Source organism: Anolis sagrei, chromosome 12 (assembly GCF_037176765.1).
Source record: "Anolis sagrei isolate rAnoSag1 chromosome 12, rAnoSag1.mat, whole genome shotgun sequence".
In the NCBI taxonomy this organism is placed as follows: Eukaryota; Metazoa; Chordata; class Lepidosauria; order Squamata; family Dactyloidae; genus Anolis; species Anolis sagrei.
Genome location: NC_090032.1, coordinates 1,946,844 through 1,969,700, shown reverse-complemented (window position 1 = coordinate 1,969,700; position 22,857 = coordinate 1,946,844). Strand labels below are relative to the sequence as shown.

Below are 22,857 nucleotides of genomic sequence, written 5' to 3'. Positions count from 1 at the left end.
TTTTTTAAATTCTCTGCCATATGGCTCCTCACCTTCCCAAACTACATTTCCCAGAATTCTGTACTCTCTCATTCTCTTTCCCAGCTCATTCAGCTCCTATCGCCTTACTGCTTCCATCTCCGATGCTGAGCAGAATTCTGGGAAATGTAGTTCAGGGCAGGGCTTTTTGAATTCTCTGCCATATGGCTCCTCACCTTCCCAAACTACATTTCCCAGAATTCTGTACTCTCTCATTCTCTTTCCCAGCTCATTCAGCTCCTCTCGCCTTACTGCTTCCGTCTCCAGTGCTGAGCAAAATTCTGGGAAATGTAGTTCAGGGCAGGGCATTTTGAATTCTCTGCCATAGGGCTCCTCGCCTTCCCAAACTACATTTCCCAGAATTATGTGCTCTCTTACAAATGTCCCACAATTGATGGTGGTTGGTGTCATGCCTACCAGTTGGTGATAGGTCAAACAGGATAATGACTAGCAGGGTGGTGATGCCGCAAAAGGTATGGAAGGGGTTAAATATTGGTCATAATAGGCTATGGAGGATGGTGGTTTTCCCCCCACGTTGATGGTTTGTTGTTATCCAGACCTGTAGACTCTTGTGTTGATGAACTTTGTTGCTATTGTATCCTGTGGTGGACTTTGGTGAACCCTGAATCCCTGGACTGACTCCTAACTGGATAACTGTTGAATTTTGGGCTTCCGTGACTTGACCATGGAACTACGACTATGCTATAGACTCTTGTCCCTTGGAACACTCATCTGAGAGATCTTGGCATTCGACCCTTGGACTGAACCTTTGGACTACGGTGTACTCCTGAATACAGAACCAGCGTTTGTAGTGTGTTCCTGGTTCATGAGAGCGACCTTCAAGTTGACAACAAACCTTGACAACAGTTGAGTAATGTATGTATGTGTTCAAAGTAAAATGGTTTGGAACACAAGTTGGGTGTTGTTTTTGGTTCACCTCTGCCTGCACACCAGCAGAGGCATGGATTCCAACAATTTGATCGTATAAACAAAACTTACGAGTGAGATATGACTTACACATTAAAACTGAAGTGATACACAGCCCTAGTATCTAATGATTTAGACCCTGGCCCCTTGGAGCACTAATCTGTGAAATCTTGGCATTCAACCCTTGGACTGAACCTTTTGACTACTGTGTACTCCTGAATACAGAACCAGCGTTTGTAGTATGTTCCTGGTTCATGAGAGCTACCTTTATGTTTGAACTCAGACCTTGAAAACAGTCTAGTAATTTATGTATGTGTTCAAAGTAAAATAGTGTGGAACACAAGCTGGGTGTCATTTTTGGTTCAACTCTGCCTGCATACCAGCAGAGGCCTGGATCCTGACAATCCGATCATATAAACAAAGCTTACGAATTAAAAATGAAGTGATACACAGCCTTAGTATCTAATGATTTAGATTCTTGCCCCTTGGAGCACTAATCTGTGAAATCTTGGCATTCAACTCTTGGACTGAACCTTTTGACTACTGTGTACTCCTGAATACTGAACCAGCGTTTGTAGTATGTTCCTGGTCCATGAGAGCTACTTTTATGTTTGAACTCAGACCTTGAAAACAGTCACGGAATTTATGTATGTGTTCAAAGTAAAATGGTTTGGAACGCAAGCTGGGTGTTGCTTTTGGTTCACCTCTGCCTGCATACCAGCAGAGGCCTGGATCCTCTGATTGTATAAACAAAGCTTATGAGTGAGATACAACTTGCAAATTGCCTGGATCCTGACAAGCTGGTCATATAAACAAAGGTTACGAGTGAGATACAACTTACAAATTGCCTGGATCCTCACAATCTGATCGTATAAACAAAACTTACGAGTGAGATACGACTTACGAATTGCCTGGATCTTGACAATCTGGTCGTATAAACAAAACTTATGAGTGAGATACGAATTACGAATTGCCTGGATCTTGACAATCTGATCGTATAAACAAAACTTACGAGTGAGATACGACTTACGAATTGCTTGGATCCTGACAATCTGGTCGTATAAACAAAACTTACGAGTGAGATACGACTTACGAATTGTCTGGATCTTGACAATCTGGTCGTATAAACAAAACTTATGAGTGAGATACGAATTACGAATTGTCTGGATCCTGACAATCTGATCGTATAAACCAAACTTACGAGTGAGATACAACTTACGAATTGTCTGGATCCTGACAATCTGATTGTATAAACCAAACTTACGAGTGAGATACGACTTACGAATTGCCTGGATCCTGACAATCTGGTAGTATAAACCAAACTTACGAGTGAGATACGACTTACGAATTGCCTGGATACTGACAATCTGATCGTATAAACCAAACTTACGAGTGAGATACGACTTACGAATTGCCTGGATCCTGACAATCTGGTCGTATAAACCAAACTTACGAGTGAGATACGACTTACGAATTGTCTGGATCCTGACAATCTGATCGTATAAACCAAATTTACGAGTGAGATACGACTTACGAATTGCCTGGATCCTGACAATCTGATTGTATAAACCAAACTTACGAGTGAGATACGACTTACGAATTGCCTGGATCCTGACAATCTGATCGTATAAACCAAACTTACGAGTGAGATACGACTTACGAATTGCCTGGATCCTGACAATCTGATTGTATAAACCAAATTTACGAGTGAGATACGACTTACGAATTGCCTGGATCCTGACAATCTGATCGTATAAACCAAACTTACGAGTGAGATACGACTTACGAATTGTCTGGATCCTGACAATCTGATCGTATAAACCAAATTTACGAGTGAGATACGACTTACGAATTGCCTGGATCCTGACAATCTGATCGTATAAACCAAACTTACGAGTGAGATACGACTTACGAATTGCCTGAATCTTGACAATCTGATTGTATAAACAAAACTTACGAGTGAGATACGACTTACGAATTGCCTGGATCCTGACAATCTGATCATATAAACCAAACTTACGAGTGAGATACGACTTACGAATTGCCAGGATCCTGACAATCTGGTCGAATAAACCAAACTTACGAGTGAGATACGACTTAGGAATTGCCTGGATCCTGACAATCTGGTCGTATAAACAAAACTTACGAGTGAGATACGACTTACGAATTGCCTGTATCCTGACAATCTGGTCGTATAAACAAAACTTACGAGTGAGATACGACTTATGAATTGTCTGGATCCTGACAATCTGATCGTATAAACAAAACTTACGAGTGAGATACGACTTACGAATTGTCTGGATCCTGACAATCTGGTCGTATAAACAAAACTTACGAGTGAGATACGACTTACGAATTGCCTGGATCCTGACAATCTGATCGTATAAACAAAACTTACGAGTGAGATACGACTTACGAATTGCCTGGATCTTGACAATCTGGTCGTATAAACAAAACTTATGAGTGAGATACGACTTACGAATTGCCTGGATCCTGACAATCTGGTTGTATAAACAAAACTTATGAGTGAGATACGACTTACGAATTGTCTGGAACCTGACAATCTGGTCGTATAAACAAAACTTACGAGTGAGATACGACTTACGAATTGCCTGGATCCTGACAATCTGGTCGTATAAACAAAACTTACGAGTGAGATACGACTTACGAATTGCCTGGATCCTGACAATCTGGTCGTATAAACAAAACATACGAGTGAGATACGAATTACGAATTGCCTGGATCCTGACAATCTGGTCGTATAAACCAAACTTACGAGTGAGATACGACTTACGATTTGCCTGGAACCTGACAATCTGGTCGTATAAACAAAACTTACGAGTGAGATTCGACTTACGAATTGTCTGGATCCTGACAATCTGGTCGTATAAACCAAACTTACGAGTGAGATACGACTTACGAATTGCCTGGATCCTGACAATCTGGTCGTATAAACAAAACATACGAGTGAGATACGAATTACGAATTGTCTGGATCCTGACAATCTGGTCGTATAAACAAAACTTACGAGTGAGATACGACTTACGAATTGCCTGGATCCTGACAATCTGGTCGTATAAACCAAACTTACGAGTGAGATACGACTTACGATTTGCCTGGAACCTGACAATCTGGTCGTATAAACAAAACTTACGAGTGAGATACGACTTACGAATTGCCTGGATCCTGACAATCTGATCGTATAAACAAAACTTACGAGTGAGATACGACTTACGAATTGCCTGGATCTTGACAATCTGATCGTATAAACAAAACTTACGAGTGAGATACGACTTACGAATTGCCTGGATCTTGACAATCTGATCGTATAAATAAAACTTACGAGTGAGATACGACTTAGGAATTGCCTGGATCCTGACAAGCTGGTCGTATAAACAAAACTTACGAGTGAGATACGACTTACGAATTGCCTGGATCCTGACAAGCTGGTCGAATAAACCAAACTTACGAGTGCGATACGACTTAGGAATTGCCTGGATCCTGACAAGCTGGTCGTATAAACAAAACTTACGAGTGAGATACGACTTACGAATTGCCTGGATCCTGACAAGCTGGTCGAATAAACCAAACTTACGAGTGAGATACGACTTAGGAATTGCCTGGATCCTGACAATCTGGTCGTATAAACCAAACTTACGAGTGAGATACGACTTACGAATTGCCTGGATCCTGACAAGCTGGTCGAATAAACCAAACTTACGAGTGAGATACGACTTAGGAATTGCCTGGATCCTGACAATCTGGTCGTATAAACCAAACTCACGAGTGAGATACGACTTACGAATTGCCTGGATCCTGACAAGCTGGTCGAATAAACCAAACTTACGAGTGAGACACGACTTAGGAATTGCCTGGATCCTGACAATCTGGTCGTATAAACAAAACTTATGAGTGAGATACGACTTACGAATTGCCTGGATCCTGACAATCTGATCGTATAAACCAAACTTACGAGTGAGATACGACTTACGAATTGCCTGGAACCTGACAATCTGGTCGTATAAACAAAACTTACGAGTGAGATACGACTTAGGAATTGCCTGGATCCTGACAATCTGGTCGTATAAACCAAACTTACGAGTGAGATACGACTTACGAATTGCCTGGATCCTGACAATCTGATCGTATAAACCAAACTTACGAGTGAGATACGACTTACGAATTGCCTGGAACCTGACAATCTGGTCGTATAAACAAAACTTACGAGTGAGATACGACTTAGGAATTGCCTGGATCCTGACAATCTGGTCGTATAAACCAAACTTACGAGTGAGATACGACTTACGAATTGCCTGGATCCTGACAATCTGATCGTATAAACCAAACTTACGAGTGAGATACGACTTACGAATTGCCTGGAACCTGACAATCTGGTCGTATAAACAAAACTTACGAGTGAGATACGACTTAGGAATTGCCTGGATCCTGACAATCTGGTCGTATAAACCAAACTTACGAGTGAGATACGACTTACGAATTGCCTGGATCCTGACAATCTGATCGTATAAACCAAACTTACGAGTGAGATACGACTTACGAATTGCCTGGAACCTGACAATCTGGTCGTATAAACAAAACTTACGAGTGAGATACGACTTAGGAATTGCCTGGATCCTGACAATCTGGTCGTATAAACCAAACTTACGAGTGAGATACGACTTAGGAATTGCCTGGATCCTGACAATCTGATCGTATAAACCAAACTTATGAGTGAGATACGACTTACGAATTGCCTGGATCCTGACAATCTGATCGTATAAACCAAACTTACGAGTGAGATACGACTTACGAATTGCCTGGAACCTGACAATCTGGTCGTATAAACAAAACTTACGAGTGAGATACGACTTAGGAATTGCCTGGATCCTGACAATCTGGTCGTATAAACCAAACTTACGAGTGAGATACGACTTACGAATTGCCTGGATCCTGACAATCTGATCGTATAAACCAAACTTACGAGTGAGATACGACTTACGAATTGCCTGGAACCTGACAATCTGGTCGTATAAACAAAACTTACGAGTGAGATACGACTTAGGAATTGCCTGGATCCTGACAATCTGGTCGTATAAACCAAACTTACGAGTGAGATACGACTTAGGAATTGCCTGGATCCTGACAATCTGGTCGTATAAACCAAACTTATGAGTGAGATACGACTTACGAATTGCCTGGATCCTGACAATCTGATCGTATAAACCAAACTTACGAGTGAGATACGACTTACGAATTGCCTGGAACCTGACAATCTGGTCGTATAAACAAAACTTACGAGTGAGATACGACTTAGGAATTGCCTGGATCCTGACAATCTGGTCGTATAAACCAAACTTACGAGTGAGATACGACTTACGAATTGCCTGGATCCTGACAATCTGATCGTATAAACCAAACTTACGAGTGAGATACGACTTACGAATTGCCTGGAACCTGACAATCTGGTCGTATAAACAAAACTTACGAGTGAGATACGACTTAGGAATTGCCTGGATCCTGACAATCTGGTCGTATAAACCAAACTTACGAGTGAGATACGACTTACGAATTGCCTGGATCCTGACAATCTGATCGTATAAACCAAACTTACGAGTGAGATACGACTTACGAATTGCCTGGAACCTGACAATCTGGTCGTATAAACAAAACTTACGAGTGAGATACGACTTAGGAATTGCCTGGATCCTGACAATCTGGTCGTATAAACCAAACTTACGAGTGAGATACGACTTACGAATTGCCTGGATCCTGACAATCTGATCGTATAAACCAAACTTACGAGTGAGATACGACTTACGAATTGCCTGGAACCTGACAATCTGGTCGTATAAACAAAACTTACGAGTGAGATACGACTTAGGAATTAAAAACAAAGTGATGAACACACCCCTAAGCACAAGATAACCAGTCTCCTTCTTCCCTAGAAGACATTAAAGACGCAATCCAGGACTCCTCGGTATGTTACAAGGTGTCTTTATTCAAAATTTTGGACTCAAACAGGGTGGGTAATACATCATTGCAAAACATATATATCGTTCATCCCATCTGCAGATCCTCTACTAAAATAAGGAAGGATGGATGCAAAGTCAGAGGATCTGGGCCAATAGGAAGGAGTTATGGGAGATGAAGGCCAGAAGATGTGGACCAATGGGAAGGATCTATGGGAGATGAAGGCCACAAGGTATGGAGAGCCAAAGGTTCCCTCTGCCCCTTTCCAGATGGGAATCCTAACCCTAATGGAGATCTGATACATATGCTGCAATGGGTTCTTCTCCAAAGTGGTGCCACTCAATCCCGGTCAGGTCCACACCGGTCCTCGTTGTGGCTGATGCGGTGGAAATCGTCAACCGCCAGGGCAACTATGCGGGCGGTCTCCTCAAAAGACAACACCTTGTCTTTGTTGACGTCCATCTTCGTGAAGAGCTCTTCAAGGTATTGGGGGCGGCTGCGGCCCTGAAGGGAAATAAAGAAGACGGAATCAAACTTGTAGATGGGTGGTTAGATGGATGGATGGATGGATACTTGTATGATGAGCAGTAATATGGATGGATGGATAGATAGATGGATGGATGAATGGATGGATGGGTGGATACAGTAATATGGACGGATGGATGGAGAGATAGATAGATAGATAGATACTTGGGTGCATCTTTGAGCAGAGCAGTAATATGAATAGATGAATAGACAGATAGATGATAGATAGATAGATAGATAGATAGATAGATAGATAGATAGATAGATAGATAGATGTTTGGGTGCATCGTTGATCAGACCAGTAATATGAATGGTTGGGTGGATACTTGTATGAAGAGCAGTAATATGGATAGATAGATAGATAGATAGATAGATAGATAGATAGATAGATAGATAGATACTTGGATGCAATCTTCAGCAGAGGAGTCAGGTGGATGGATGGATGGATGGATGGATACTTGTATGCAGAGCAGTAATATGGACAGATGGATGGAGAGATAGATGAATGGATGGATAGATAGATACTTGGGTGCATTCTTGAGCAGAGAAGTAATGTGGATAGATGGATGGATAGATGGATGGATAGATGGGTGGATACTGCTATGAAGAGCAGTAATATCGATGGATGGATGGATGGATGGATACTTATATGAAGAGCAGTAATATGGACAGATGGATGGAGAGATAGATGAATGGATGGATAGATTAGATAGATACTTGGGTGCATTCTTGAGCAGAGAAGTAATGTGGATAGATGGATGGATAGATGGATGGATAGATGGATGGATAGATGGGTGGATGGATGGATGGATACTGCTATGAAGAGCAGTAATATCGATGGATGGATGGATGGATACTTGTATGAAGAGCGGTAATATGGACAGGTGGATGGAGAGATAGATGAATGGATGGATAGATAGATACTTGGGTGCATTCTTGAGCAGAGAAGTAATGTGGATAGATGGATGGATAGATGGGTGGATGGATGGGTGGATGGATGGGTGGATGGATGGATACTGCTATGAAGAGCAGTGATATCGATGGATGGATGGATGGATACTTGTATGAAGAACTGTAATATGGACAGATGGGTGGAGAGATAGATGAATGGATGGATAGATAGATACTTGGGTGCATCATTGAGTGGAGCGGTAATATGGATAGATGGATGGATGGATGGACGGATGGATGGATGGATGGATACTTGGGTGCATCATTGAGCAGAGCAGTAAAATGGATAGATGGATGGATGGATGGATGGATACTTGTATGAAGAGCAGTAATATAGATGGATGGATGGATGGATGGAGGGATGGAGGGATGGATGGAGAGATAGATGAATGGAACGATAGATAGATACTTGGGTGCATCATTGAGCAGAGCAGTAATATGGATAGATAGATGGATAGATAGAGAGATAGAGAGATAGGGAGATAGAGAAATAGAGAGATAGATACTTGTATGAAGAGCAGTAATATATATGGATGGATGGATGGATGGATGGATGGATGGATGGATGGATGGATGGAGAGATAGATGAATGGATGGAGAGAAAGATACTTGGGTGCATCCTTGAGCAGAGCAGTAATATGGATAGATGGATGGATGGATGGATGGATGGAAGGAAAAATAGATAGATAGATAGATAGATAGATAGATAGATAGATAGATAGATAGATAGATGATAGAGAGATAGAGAGATAGATACTTGTATGAAGAGCAGTAATATATATGGATGGATGGATGGATGGATGGATGGATGGATGGATGGACGGACGGATGGAAGGATGGAAGGATGGAAGGATGGAAGGAAGGATGGATGGATGGATGGATGGATGGATGGATGGATGGAAGGATGGATGGATGGATGGATGGATGGATGGATGGAAGGATGGAAGGACGGACAGACGGATGGACGGATGGACGGAAGGATGGAAGGATGGAAGAATGGAAGGATGGATGGATGGATGGATGGATGGATGGATGGAAGGAAGGAAGGAAGGAAGGATGGGAGGAAGGATGGATGGATGGATGGAAGGAAGGAAGGAAGGATGGAAGGATGGAATGGTGGGTGGATGGATGGATGGATGGATGGATGGATGGATGGAAGGAAGGATGGATGGATGGATGGATGGATGGATGGATGGATGGATGGAAGGAAGGATGGATGGATGAATGGAAGGATGGATGGATGGATGGATGGATGGATGGATGGAAGGAAGGAAGGAAGGAAGGAAGGAAGGAAGGAAGGATGGAATGATGGAAGGATGGATGGATGGATGGATGGATGGATGGATGGATGGATAGATTGTATGCAGAGCAGTAATATGGACTGATGGATGGATAGATAAATAGATAGGTAGGTAGGTAGGTAGATGCGTAGATACTTGGGTGCATCCTTGAGTAGAAGTGCAAGACAGGTAGATAAACAGACAGACAGGTGATAGATAGACAGACCATAAGCTGAACATGAGCCAACAGTGTGATGCGCCAGCTCAAAAGGGCCATGGGATGGTAGTTTGGGATGGCAACCTACTCCTGGAAGGCTTTCCACTTACACAGGCTGCGAGGAACGTGGGCAACTGGTCCTGCAGGAACTGCTTCAGGTCCCGGAAGCTCAGGTTGTCATCCTTGCCATCACGCATGGAGTAGCGGTGGAAGACTTGCACTATGGTTTCGCAGGACTTGTCCATGGTGCAGCTTCCCATGGCACTGCCCGGCTTGGGCTTCTCCTTGTCGTGGGAGTGGGCGTGGGCAGAAGACATGATGTGGCGGGACTCGACCCAGAAAGTCTAGAAAAGAGATCCACAACCCCACTTGAACGGCCATGCCTCAACACTACAGCGATCTGGGAGTTGTGGTTCTACTCCACACACATATATACACAATTTGAACTGTCACGGCTCATGGGAGTTGTAGTTTCACAAGGTCTTTCAACTCTACCAAAGAGGTGGGCCACGGCAAACTACCATTCCCAGGAGTCCATAGTATTGAGCCATGGCAATGGCACACTGCACTCCTTTGATGCTCTGGGAATTGTAGGATTCTATGGAAGGGTCCCCCAAAGGTCATCTAGTCCAACCCCATTCTGCTTCCTAAAAAGGAAGGGTCTCTCATTTGTTCCAATCTGAACCCATTGCTCTCATCTGCAAAGCAGCCACGGGCAGTGCGACTGCAGTTCCCAGAATCTTGGCTGGATTCTGGGAGTTGTAGTCCACCAAAAGCACTTTTTCTTCGCTCTCCAGGCTCCCCGAACACAAGGGAACATGGCCATTTGAGCACTGCATCTTCCAGGAACTGGCTTTTGGGAACTGCAGTCCCCAAAGGTCACAATTTTTTCCTTTTCTAAATCTGTAAAGCTGGCTCTGGGAGTTGTAGTTTCCCAAGGACACCTTTTCTCAAGGGCACTCTAAAGCAGGAAAGTGAATCTTGGGGAACCTTCCCCTCTTAAGAAAGAGCCGCAAGGCTACTCTAGGGAGTTGCAGTTTCCCAAGGACACCTTTCCCTATACATAGGAAGAAGTAGCAAAGCTGGTTCTGGGAGTTGTAGTTTCCCAAGGACACCTTTCTCAAGGGCACTCTAAAGCAGGAAAGTGAATCTTTGGGGACCTTCCCCTCTTAAGAAAGAGCCGCAAGGCTCCTCTGTGGAGTTGTAGTTTCCCAAGGACACCTTTCTCTATACATAGGAAGAAGTAGCAAAGCTGGTTCTGGGAGTTGTAGTTTCCCAAGGACACCTTTCTCTAGGGCACTCTAAACCGGAAAAGTGAATCTTTGGGAACTTTCCCCTCTTAGGAAAGAGCCGCAAGGCTCCTCCAGAGAGTTGTAGTTTCCCAAGGACACCTTTCTCTATACATAGAAAGAAATAGCAAAGCTGGTTCTGGGAGTTGTAGTTTCCCAAGGACACCTTTCTCTAGGGCACTCTATACCAGAAAAGTGAATCTTTGGGAACCTTCCCCTCTTAGGAAAGAGCCACAAGGCTCCTCCAGAGAGTTGTAGTTTCCCAAGGACACCTTTCTCTAGGGCACTCTAAAGGAGGGAAGCGAACCTTTTGAGAACCCTCATCCATTAGGAAACATCTGCAAAGTTGATCCTGGGAGTTGTAGTTCTCAAATGACACCTTTTTCTAGAGCACTGTAGAGCAGCAAAAGAAATTGTTGGGAAGCCTCTCCCTAGGAAAGAGTCACAAAGCTGGTTCTGGGAGTTGTAGTTCTCAAAGGACACCTTTTTCTAAAGGGAGAAATTGAACCTCGCCCCTTAGGAAAGAGTCACACAGCTGATCCCAGAAAATTAATCTTTGGAAACCCTCATCACTGAAGAAAGATTCGCAAAGCTGGTTCTGGGAACTGTAGTTCCCAAAGGACGCTGTTTTCTAGGTTTCTCTAAAGGAGGAAAATGAATCTTTGGGAATCCTCACACTTTAGGAAATAGTAGCAAATAGTTGTAGTTCCCAAAGGACATCTTTCTCTAGGGCATTTTAGGGTAGGAAAATGACTCTTTGTGAACCCTCTCCCCTTAGGAAAGAGCCGCAAAGCTGATCTGGGGAGTTGTAGTTTCCCAATGACACCTTTCTCTAGGGCACTCTTATGGAGGAAATGACTTTTTTGTGAACCCTCTCCCCTGAGGAAAGAGCCGCAAAGCTGATCCTGGAAAATGATTCTTTGTGAACCCTCTCGCCTTAGGAAATAGTTGCAAAGCGCATCTGGGGATTTGTAGATTCCCAAGGACTCTTTTCTCTAGGGCACTCTAAAGGAGGAAAATGACTCTTTGTGAACCCTCTCCCCTGAGGAAAGAGCCACAAAGCTCATATGGGGATTTGTAGTTTCCCAAGGACTCTAGGGCACTCTAAAGGAGGAAAATGACTCTTTGTGAACCCTCTCCCCTTAGGAAAGAGTCGCAGAGTCCTGGGGATCTGTAGTTTCCCAAGGACTCTAGGACTCTAGGGCATTCTAAAGGAGGAAAATGACTCTTTGTGAACCCTCTCCCCTGAGGAAAGGGCCGCAAAGCTGATCCTGGAAAATGAATCTTTGAGAACCTTCCCCTCTTAGGAAAGAGCCACAAAGCTCATCTGGGGATTTGTAGTTTCCCAAGGACCCTAGGGAACTCTAAAGGAGGAAAATGACTCTTTGTGAACCCTCTCCCCTGAGGAAAGAGCCACAAAGCTGATCCTGGAAAATGAATATATGGGAACCTTCCCCTCTTAGGAAAGAGCTGCAAAGCTCATCTGGGGATTTGTAGATTCCCAAGGACTCTTTTCTCTAGGGCACTCTAAAGGAGGAAAATGACTCTTTGTGAACCCTCTCCCCTGAGGAAAGAGCCACAAAGCTCATATGGGGATTTGTAGTTTCCCAAGGACTCTAGGGCACTCTAAAGGAGGAAAATGACTCTTTGTGAACCCTCTCCCCTTAGGAAAGAGTCGCAGAGTCCTGGGGATCTGTAGTTTCCCAAGGACTCTAGGACTCTAGGGCATTCTAAAGGAGGAAAATGACTCTTTGTGAACCCTCTCCCCTGAGGAAAGGGCCGCAAAGCTGATCCTGGAAAATGAATCTTTGAGAACCTTCCCCTCTTAGGAAAGAGCCACAAAGCTCATCTGGGGATTTGTAGTTTCCCAAGGACCCTAGGGAACTCTAAAGGAGGAAAATGACTCTTTGTGAACCCTCTCCCCTGAGGAAAGAGCCACAAAGCTGATCCTGGAAAATGAATATATGGGAACCTTCCCCTCTTAGGAAAGAGCTGCAAAGCTCATCTGGGGATTTGTAGTTTCCCAAGGATTCTTTTCTCTAGGACACTCTAAAGGAGGAAAATGTCTCTTTGTGAACCATCTCCCCTAAGGAAAGAGCCGCAAAGCTGATCCTGGAAAATGACTCTTTGGGGACCCTCCCCTCTTAGGAAAGAGCCGCAAAGCTCATCTGGGGATTTGTAGTTTCCCAAGGACCCTAGGATGCTCTAAAGGAGGAAAATGTCTCTTTGTGAACCATCTCCCCTAAGGAAAGAGCCGCAAAGCTGATCCTGGAAAATAAATCTTTGGGAACCCTCGCCCCTTAAGAAAGAGTCACAATGCTCATCTGGGGATTTGTAGTTTCCCAAGGACTCTAGGGCACTCTAAAGGAGGAAAATGACTGTTTGTGAACTCTCTCCCCTGAGGAAAGAGCTGCAAAGCTGATCCTGGAAAATGAATCCTTGGGAACCTTCCCCTCTTAGGAATGAGCCGCAAAGCTCATCTGGGGATTTATAGTTTCCCAAGGATTCTAGGGAACTCTAAAGGAGGAAAAAGACTCTTTGTGAACTCTCTCCCCTGAGGAAAGAGCTGCAAAGCTAACCCTGGAAAATTGATCTTTGGGAACCCTCTCACCTGAGGAAAGAGTCGCAAACCTGAACCCGGAATATGAATCTTTGGGAATCTTCCCCTCTTAGGAAAGAGCCGCAAAGCTCATCTAGGGATTTGTAGTTTCCCAAGGACTCTAGGACGTCTAAAGGAGGAAAATGAATCTTTGTGAACCATCTCCCCTGAGGAAAGAGCCGCAAAGCTGATCCTGGAAAATAAATCTATGGGAACGTTCCCCTCTTAGGAAAGAGCTGCAAAGCTCATCTAGGGATTTGTAGTTTCCCAAGGACTCTAGGGAACTCTAAAGGAGGAAAATGACTCTTTGTGAACCCTCTCCCCTGAGGAAAGAGCCGCAAATCTGAACCCGGAATATGAATCTTTGGGAATCCTCACTCCTTAGGAAAGAGTTGATCCAGGGAGTTGTAGTTTCCCTAGAACTCCTTGCCTAGGGTACTCTAAAGGGGGAAATTGACTCTTTGTGAACCCTCTCCCCTGAGGAAAGAGCTGCAAAGCTGATCCTGGAAAATGAATATATGGGAACCCTCTCCCCTTAGGAAAGAATCACAAAGCTGATTTTGGAAAATGTAGTTCCCAAAGGGCATTTCCCCCCCCCCCCTCTCCTAGTGTTCCGAATTGAGTAAGAAAACGAGATTCTTAGCACTCACCAAACTCAACGAATGAATCCAAAGAGGCAAGGCTGATGTTTGGAGGCAGCCGGCCCGAGGCTTTTATATATCTCTCTCCGAAGCCAGATTTCAACAGAAGTGACGAAACCCGCCCGGGCAAGGCGATGTACCAACACCTCGAGATGGTGATGACAACGTCAAGTTCCTCCTTGCCCCATTTATTATTTCTTTTCCTTTCCGGGAGTGAGTCCACCGGGATTTGCAAACCGTCAAGCCAACCACAACTTCTCCCTGTCGCGCAATTGCGGTGTGGCCAAATCAAACCCGCGGCAGTGAGTCTGTGCACTCGCAGCCTTTGTTGTTCTTAATTCGTAAAGCAAACAAAGGATGTTTGAGCAATGCCCAAGATCAATCATCCATTGTGCCTCCCGTCTGGTGCTTATTTTTAGGATTTGGTGCACTTCGGGCCAGATTTGGCCCGCCAATATTTGTATTAATCTACCATTTTAATATTACTACTACTACTACTACTACTACTACTACATTTCCTGGACATCTCTAAAGATGCAACATATTCCAAGCAGCCAGAGCAGTAACTATAGCATTAGGTGATCCCTCATTGCCTTCCAAGTGGTGGATACGTAGGTATCTGTACGGTATCATCGGCATATTGGACCCCTATACTTGACCCGCATATTCTTCTACAGTGAGGACATCTGTTTACAGATGGAATACGGTCCTGGTCAGGGTTGGCGTGATACACCTTCCTCTTGGCACGTTTCTCCCTTTCGCCCTCCATTCGTGCCTCTTCAAATTCCACAGCACTGCTGGTCACAGCTGACCTCCAGTTAGAGTGCTCAAGGGCCAGGGCTTCCCAATTCTTGGTGTCTAGGCCACACGGTCAGGGTTAGCGTGATGCACCTTCCTCTTGGCACATTTCTCCCTTTCGCCCTCCATTCGTGCCTCTTCAAATTCCACAGCACTGCTGGTCACAGCTGACCTCCAGTTAGAGTGCTCAAGGGCCAGGGCTTCCCAATTCTTGGTGTCTAGGCCACACGGTCAGGGTTAGCGTGATGCACCTTCCTCTTGGCACGTTTCTCCCTTTCTCCCTCCATTCCTGCCTCTTCAAATTCCACAGCACTGCTGGTCACAGCTGACCTCCAGTTAGAGTGCTCAAGGGCCAGGGCTTCCCAATTCTTGGTGTCTAGCCCACAGTTTGGCTTTAAACCCATCTTTCAGTATTTTCCATGTCCACCAACATTACATTTCCCATTCTTGAGTTGGGAGTAGAGTAATTGCTTTGGGAGATGGTGATATTTGAGCATTTGGATAACATGGCATTCAGTTATCATCAGCATATTGGGGTTCTATAACAGATGTTGTAGGTCTTCTTTTGAGTCCCCCTAGGGGTTGAGAAGGGCGAGGTAAAAATGTTCAAAATGAATAAATAAATAATGCACACAGACTACGTTGTCATTGGCATATTGGTGTTCGATAACAGATGTTGTAGGTCTTCTTCTGAATGCACATAGACTACGTTATCATTGACATATTGGAGTTCTATAACAAATGTAGATCTTCTGAATGTGCACAGACTATGTTTTCATCGGCATATTGGAGTTCTATAACAGATGTCGTAGATCTTCTTCTGAATGCACACAGACTACATTGCTGTCATCATATTGGAGTTCTGTAACAGATGTTGTAGATCTTCTGAATGCACATAGACTACATTATCATTGACATATTGGAGTTCTATAACAAATGTTGTAGATCTTCTGAATGTGCACAGACTGTTTTCATCGGCATACTGGAGTTCTGTAACAGAAGTTGTAGGTCTTCTGAATACGCACAGACTATGTTATCATCAGCCTATTGGAGTTCTATAACAGATGTTGTAGGTCTTCTGAATGCGCACAGACTACGTTGTCATCATCATATTGGAGTTCTGTAACAAATGTCGTAGATCTTCTGAATGCGCACAGACTATGTTATCATCAGCATATTGGAGTTCTATAACAGATGTCGTAGGTCTTCTTCTGAATGCACACAGACTACGTTATCGTCAGCCTATTGGAGTTCTATAACAGATGTTGTAGGTCTTTTTCTGAATGCACACAGACTACATTATCATCAGCATATTAGGAGTTCTATAACAGATGTTGTAGGTGCTCTTCTGAATGCACACAGACTATGTTATCATTGGCATGTATTTGTGGAATAATGTCCAGGGTGGGAGAACAAATTCTTGTCTGTTGGAGATAGGTGTGATTGTTGCTATTGGCTACAATCACATTCTGTGCGCATTCAGAAGAAGACCTAAAACTTCTGTTATAAAACTCCAATATGCTGAGGAAAACATAGTCTGTGCACATTCAGAAGATCTACAACATTTGTTATAGAACTCCAATATGCTGATGATAATGTAATCTGTGCGCATTCAGAAGAAGATATACAACATTTGTTATAGAACTCCAATCTGATGATGATAACATAGTCTGTGCGCATTCAGAAGAAGACCTACAACATCTTTTATAGAACTCCAATATGATGATGATAATGTAGTCTGTGCGCATTCAGAAGAAGATTACAACATTTGTTATAGAACTCCAATATGCTCATGATAACATAGTCTGTGTTCATTCAGAAGAAGACCTACAACATTTGTTATAGAACTCCAGTATGATGATGATAATGCAGTCTGTGCGCATACAGAAGAAGACCTACAGCATCTGTTATAGAACTCCAATATGCTGATGATAATGTAGTCTTTGAGCATTCAGAAGAAGATTACAACATCTGTTATAGAACTCCAATATGCTGATGATAATGTATTTATTTATTTACAGTATTTGTATATCGCTTTTCTCACCCCGAAGGGGACTCAAAGCGGTTTTCTGTAGACTTGGGAGCTGTAGTTTGGCAAGGCACTGGCACCCTTTGGCAGACAGGGCTTGTAAAACTACAACTCCCAGGATCCTGCAGCATCCAGGTCTACCATCCAATGTAGTCCATGTGTATTCAGAAGAAGATTAACATTCACTAGCATGGCTGCTTCCTGCCTGGGGGAATCCTTTGTTGGCAGGTGTCTGCAGCACCTCTCATGTTCCTTGCTTCGTGTTTGAGCAATGCTGCGTTTACTGAACATTGCACAGACATATAAACCTCATTGTCCTAGTTTCCAACAAACCTGGATGCTACAGAATCCTGGGAGTTGTAGTTTTGCAAGCCCTGTCTGCCAAAGGGCGCTGGTGCCTCACCAAACTACAGCTCCCAAGTCTACAGAAATGTCTTCCGCCAGCTCAGTTATAAGACCCTTGTAAAACTGCACATCCCAGGACTCCATTGTGTTGAGACACAGCAATTCGAGTGCCGATCTGCATCGATCTCATAGTGTGGGTGTGTCCGGACACACCCTGATCGATTCTGGTGAGGAACGTTCACGCTTGTTTCCTGGAAATGTGTCGTACGGGAATCTGGAAGGACGTCTTGGCGTGCCCCCAACGACCCGGCCCCAATGGGGAAATCAGATCAGGGATGAGCTCAGCAGGAAGAGACATCCAAGGCGTGAAGTTGCATGTTTTGCAATGCCGCCTTGATCGCCGTGACTTGGTGTCTCATGGTCATGATGGGATTGCCAAGCCCATGACACAACGTTCAGTGAATGTGGAGACGAGAAGGTCCCCAAGAGTGGCATCCAGGAAAGAGTCGGATCTCAACAATGGATGGCCTTTGAGTCACCAACCTGATCGATTTGAGGCCTTAGACTTCCTGGTCCACCCTTTGGGGACCTTCCTGCCTCTCATGGGAGTCTTGGGATGTGTAGTTTGGTGTGGCCCCAGAACTCTTAGGCAGGGGAGGGGAAGGGCATTGCACAACGACAACTCCTAGGACTCCGTAACATTGAGTGAAAGCAGTTCAAGTCATGTCATACTGCAATGGTCAACGTTGGCCATCCGGTTGGGTTGACCCTTTGGTTGGGTCCAAAGACAACTCCTCCCTTTGCAAGTTAGAACTTCCAAGTCAGTTGCCAACGTTGGCCATCCCGTTGGGTTGACCATCTGGTTGGGTCCAAAGACAACTCCTCCCTTTGCAAGTTAGAACTTCCAAGTCAGTTGCCAACGTTGGCCATCCCGTTGGGTTGACCATCTGGTTGGGTCCAAAGACAACTCCTCCCTTTGCAAGTTAGAACTTCCAAGTCAGTTGCCAACATTGGCCATCCCGTTGCATTGACCATCTCGTTGGGTCCAAAGACAACTCCTCCCTTTGCAAGTTAGAACTTCCAAGTCAGTTGCCAACATTGGCCATCCCGTTGCATTGACCATCTCGTTGGGTCCAAAGACAACTCCTCCCTTTGCAAGTTAGAACTTCCAAGTCAGTTGCCAACGTTGGCCATCCCGTTGGGTTGACCATCTGGTTGGGTCCAAAGACAACTCCTCCCTTTGCAAGTTAGAACTTCCAAGTCAGTTGCCAACATTGGCCATCCCGTTGCATTGACCATCTCGTTGGGTCCAAAGACAACTCCTCCCTTTGCAAGTTAGAACTTCCAAGTCAGTTGCCAACGTTGGCCATCCCGTTGCGTTGACCATCTGGTTGGGTCCAAAGACAACTCCTCCCTTTGCAAGTTAGAACTTCCAAGTCAGTTGCCAACGTTGGCCATCCAGTTGGGTTGACCATCTGGTTGGGTCCAAAGACAACTCCTCCCTTTGCAAGTTAGAACTTCCAAGTCAGTTGCCAATGTTGGCCATCCCGTTGGGTTGACCATCTGGTTGGGTCCAAAGACAACTCCTCCCTTTGCAAGTTAGAACTTCCAAGTCAGTTGCCAATGTTGGCCATCCCGTTGGGTTGACCATCTGGTTGGGTCCAAAGACAACTCCTCCCTTTGCAAGTTAGAACTTCCAAGAGCTTTGTGGTGGATCAGCTCTGTGTTGTTTAGTCCGAACTTTCAGTAAGATGTCCAAGTTGTTGTATTTCTAGACTCAGCACCTTGGAGAACTCCATGGAAGAACCTTTTGATGGCTTCCATTTATCCAACCACACTGTAGCATGTTGTTGTTGCATGTTTTGGATTCTAGGTCATGCAAGGCTCTTACCAGGAAAACACTCTGAGGCGAATCCCCAGCATCCCTGGCATCTTTGTACTGAGGCCCCTCCTTGTGTTCTAATACATATAGGGGTCGGTCTTTAAGGGCTAGGTTCTAGGTGTTACAAGCTTTGGGTTCTAAGTCATACAAGGCTTTCAAGTTAGTTGCCAGAGCTTTGTGGTGGATCAGCCCTGTGTTGTTTAGTCCGAACTTTTGGTAAGGTGTCCAAGTTGCTGGATTTCTCGTCTCAGCACCTTGGAGAGCTTCATGGAAGAACCTTTTCATGGCTTCCATTCATCCATCCACACTGTAGAATGAATGCCATTGGACACCAGGAGTTGTAGTTTGGCATGATTGGTAAAGATGGCATAAGGATTTGTCGAACTACAACTCTCAGGACTCCATAACGTTGAGCTAAAGCAGTTCAAGTCATGTCATACTGCAATGGTCAATGGAGAAGACGTTGGCCATCTGGTTGGGATGACCATCTGGTTGGGTCAACGGACAACTCCTCCATTTGCAAGTTAGATCTTCCAAGTCAGTTGTCAGAGCTTTGTGATGGATCACCTCTGATCCATCTGAAAGTCTGAACTTTCGGTAAGGTGTCCAAGTTGCTGGATTTCTAGTTTCAGCACCTTGGAGAGCTCCGTGGAGGAATGTTGTTGGACACCACTTTGATATGGAATCCAGTGAGTTGTAGTTTGGCATGTGTTGGTAAAAGTGGCATAAGAACTTGTCGAACTACAACTCCCAGGACTCCATAACATTGAGCAAAAGCAGTTCAAGTCATGTCATAGTGCAGTGGTCAACGGAGAAGACATTGGCTATCCAGTTGGGTTGATCATCTGGTTGGGTCCAAAGACAACTCCTCCCTTTGCAAGTTAGAACTTCCAAGAGCTTTGCGGTGGATCAGCTATGTGTTGTTTAGTCCAAACTTTCGGTAAGGTGACCAAGTTGTTGGATTTCTAGGCTCAGCACCTTGGAGAACTCCATGGAAGAACCTTTTCATGGCTTCCATTCATCCATCCACACTGGAGGATGAATGCCACTGGACACCACTTTGATATGGAATCCGAGGAGTTGTATTTTGGCACGCATTGGTAAAGGAGGCATAAGGATTTGTCGAACTACAACCAGGAATCCATAACATTGAGCTAAAACAGTTCAAGTCATGTCATACTGCAGTGGTCAACGGAGAAGAAGTTGGCCATCCAGTTGGATTGACCATCTAGTTGGGTCAAATGACAACTCCTCCCTTTGCAAGTTAGAACTTCCAAGAGCTTTGTGGTGGATCAGCTCTGTGTTGTTTAGTCCGAACTTTCGTTAAGATGTCCAAGCTGTTGGATTTCTAGACTCAGCACCTTGAAGAGCTCTGTGGAAGAACCTTTTCATGGTTTCCATTCATCCATCCACACTGGAGGATGAATGCCATTGGACACACCACTTTGATATGGAATCTGAGGAGTTGTATTTTGGCACGCATTGGTAAAAGAAGCATAAGGCCTTATTGAACTACAACTCCCTGGATTCCATAACATTGAGCAAAAGCAGTTCAAGTCATGTCTTAATGCAATGGTCAACGGAGAAGACATTGGCCATCTGGTTGGGTTGACCATCTGGTTGGGTCCAAGGACAACTCCTCCCTTTGCAAGTTAGAACTTCCAAGTCAGTTGCCAGAGCTTTGTGGTGGATCAACTCTGTGGTGTTTAGTCCAAACTTTCGGTGAGGTGTCCAAGTTGCTGGATTTCTAAACTCAGGACCATGGAGAGCTCCATGGAAGAACACTGTAGAATGAATGCCGTTGGACACCACTTTGATGTGGAATCTGAGGAGTTGTAGTTTGGCACGCGTTGGTAAAGGAGGCATAAGGACTTGTGGAACTACAACTCCCAGGACTCCATAACATTGAGCTAAAGCAGTCTCAGCCTCAGAGAAAGGCGAGAGAAAACCTTCTCTGAAGACATCTAGCCAAAGTATAGTCTCCATGAGTCAGAAATACCTTGAAGGCATAGAACCAGCACCAACCCCATCATGGTAGACTACTCCACGTTGGACTTCTTCTGACCCTAGAGCCTCTCCTCGAATTTCTACTAATTACTATGGCTCCAAGCATGCAAATCCTCCCTGGAATAATCCAATAAAGTGATGCCATCAAGCCCAGGCCCGTCTCCATGTTGCCTCACCAGGTTTTCAACCCAATGGAGTTGCCTTGCTAATCAGTCAAAGGCGGATAGATGTCTCCAAGGATTTACCGCCTCTCCCTGTCCATTGGGTGTGTAGACCTCTTTCCAAAGCCAAGAACAACATGGGTGTTCTTTCTCGTGATAACTGGGCCCCTATTGTCCTTTAAGGCATCCCATAGTTACAACTGTCTTGCTCATCCGTGAAAATCTATACAGTGTCTGAGGACACAATTCGGCCAGGAAGGGATGTGGAAGAGGTCTTTATGGAGTCAGTCAAGTCTGGTGCCTTCATGTTCTACATCGCCCATTCCCAGCTCCAGGTGTTTTGAACTCCTGGTGGCCAAGGACTGTAGAAGATGGAGGCCAAAATTACTAAGAGGCTTAGAGTTTGAGCATTGATGTTCTAGATCAAGAGAACCATGACCATCCCCACAGCTGTGGAGGGGTGGTATTGTAATCCATGGGACATCATAATCCATGGGCACCTGAAGGGCTATAGCAAGATTTGAAACTTCCAGGTTGAAAATTCTAAATGTGAAAAGTATCAGGTTCTAGGTATCACATGAATTTTAGATTCCTTCAGCTTTCCACTAGTTAAGTTGTAGAGCAATTCTGTATCATATACCTTGAGCCAAACTTTTGAGGTATTCAGGTGGAAAGTTCCAGGTTCACAATGCATTTTTAACTCCTGGGGAGAAGTATTCTAGGTATGATACGTTCTAGCTTCTAGGTGTTACTTATATTAGTTTTGGATTCTTATATATTTCAACTCTAGGAGATGGATGAATTATTCACGCTCTAAGGAATATGGGAATATCAAAGATATACCCAAAAATTGTTCAGTTCCTCAAGGTCTGGGTTCTAGGTGTTACAAGTCCCACGTTCTAGTTCATACACAATTCCCACCAGAGAAATGTTTATATTCTCCTTGGGTTCTAACACATATAGGGATTCAAAGACATACCATGATCCCCATAATCCAACCTGTTGCAGACCTCGACGATGCTCAGATGTTAGCCCTAGTAGGTTCAGTAGGACATGACTCCATCAAGAACTCTATTCAGTCATCATAGCAATGAGGACTACATTAGGATACTTCGTTATAAACTTAGAGTCCAGACCAAATGTAGCTTTGTTGTGCTTGAGTTAGACCTCATCTGGAATGGCCTGTCTGGTTCTGAGCACCACAATTCAAGGTGGAAT

At 44.3% G+C, this 22,857-nt stretch overlaps 1 protein-coding gene across 1 annotated transcript; it reads right to left on the bottom strand.

Moving 5' to 3' along the window:
* Positions 1–6,923: 6,923 nt before the first annotated feature.
* Positions 6,924–14,533, bottom strand: LOC132764222 (protein S100-A7-like). Its single transcript, XM_060758119.2, has 3 exons — positions 14,427–14,533; positions 9,999–10,232; positions 6,924–7,419 (listed from the first exon to the last, which is right to left on the bottom strand). The coding sequence occupies exons 2-3, from the start codon at positions 10,203–10,205 to the stop codon at positions 7,255–7,257; spliced, it is 372 nt and encodes a 123-aa protein (XP_060614102.2). The 5' UTR covers positions 10,206–10,232; positions 14,427–14,533; the 3' UTR covers positions 6,924–7,254.
* Positions 14,534–22,857: the final 8,324 nt, after the last annotated feature.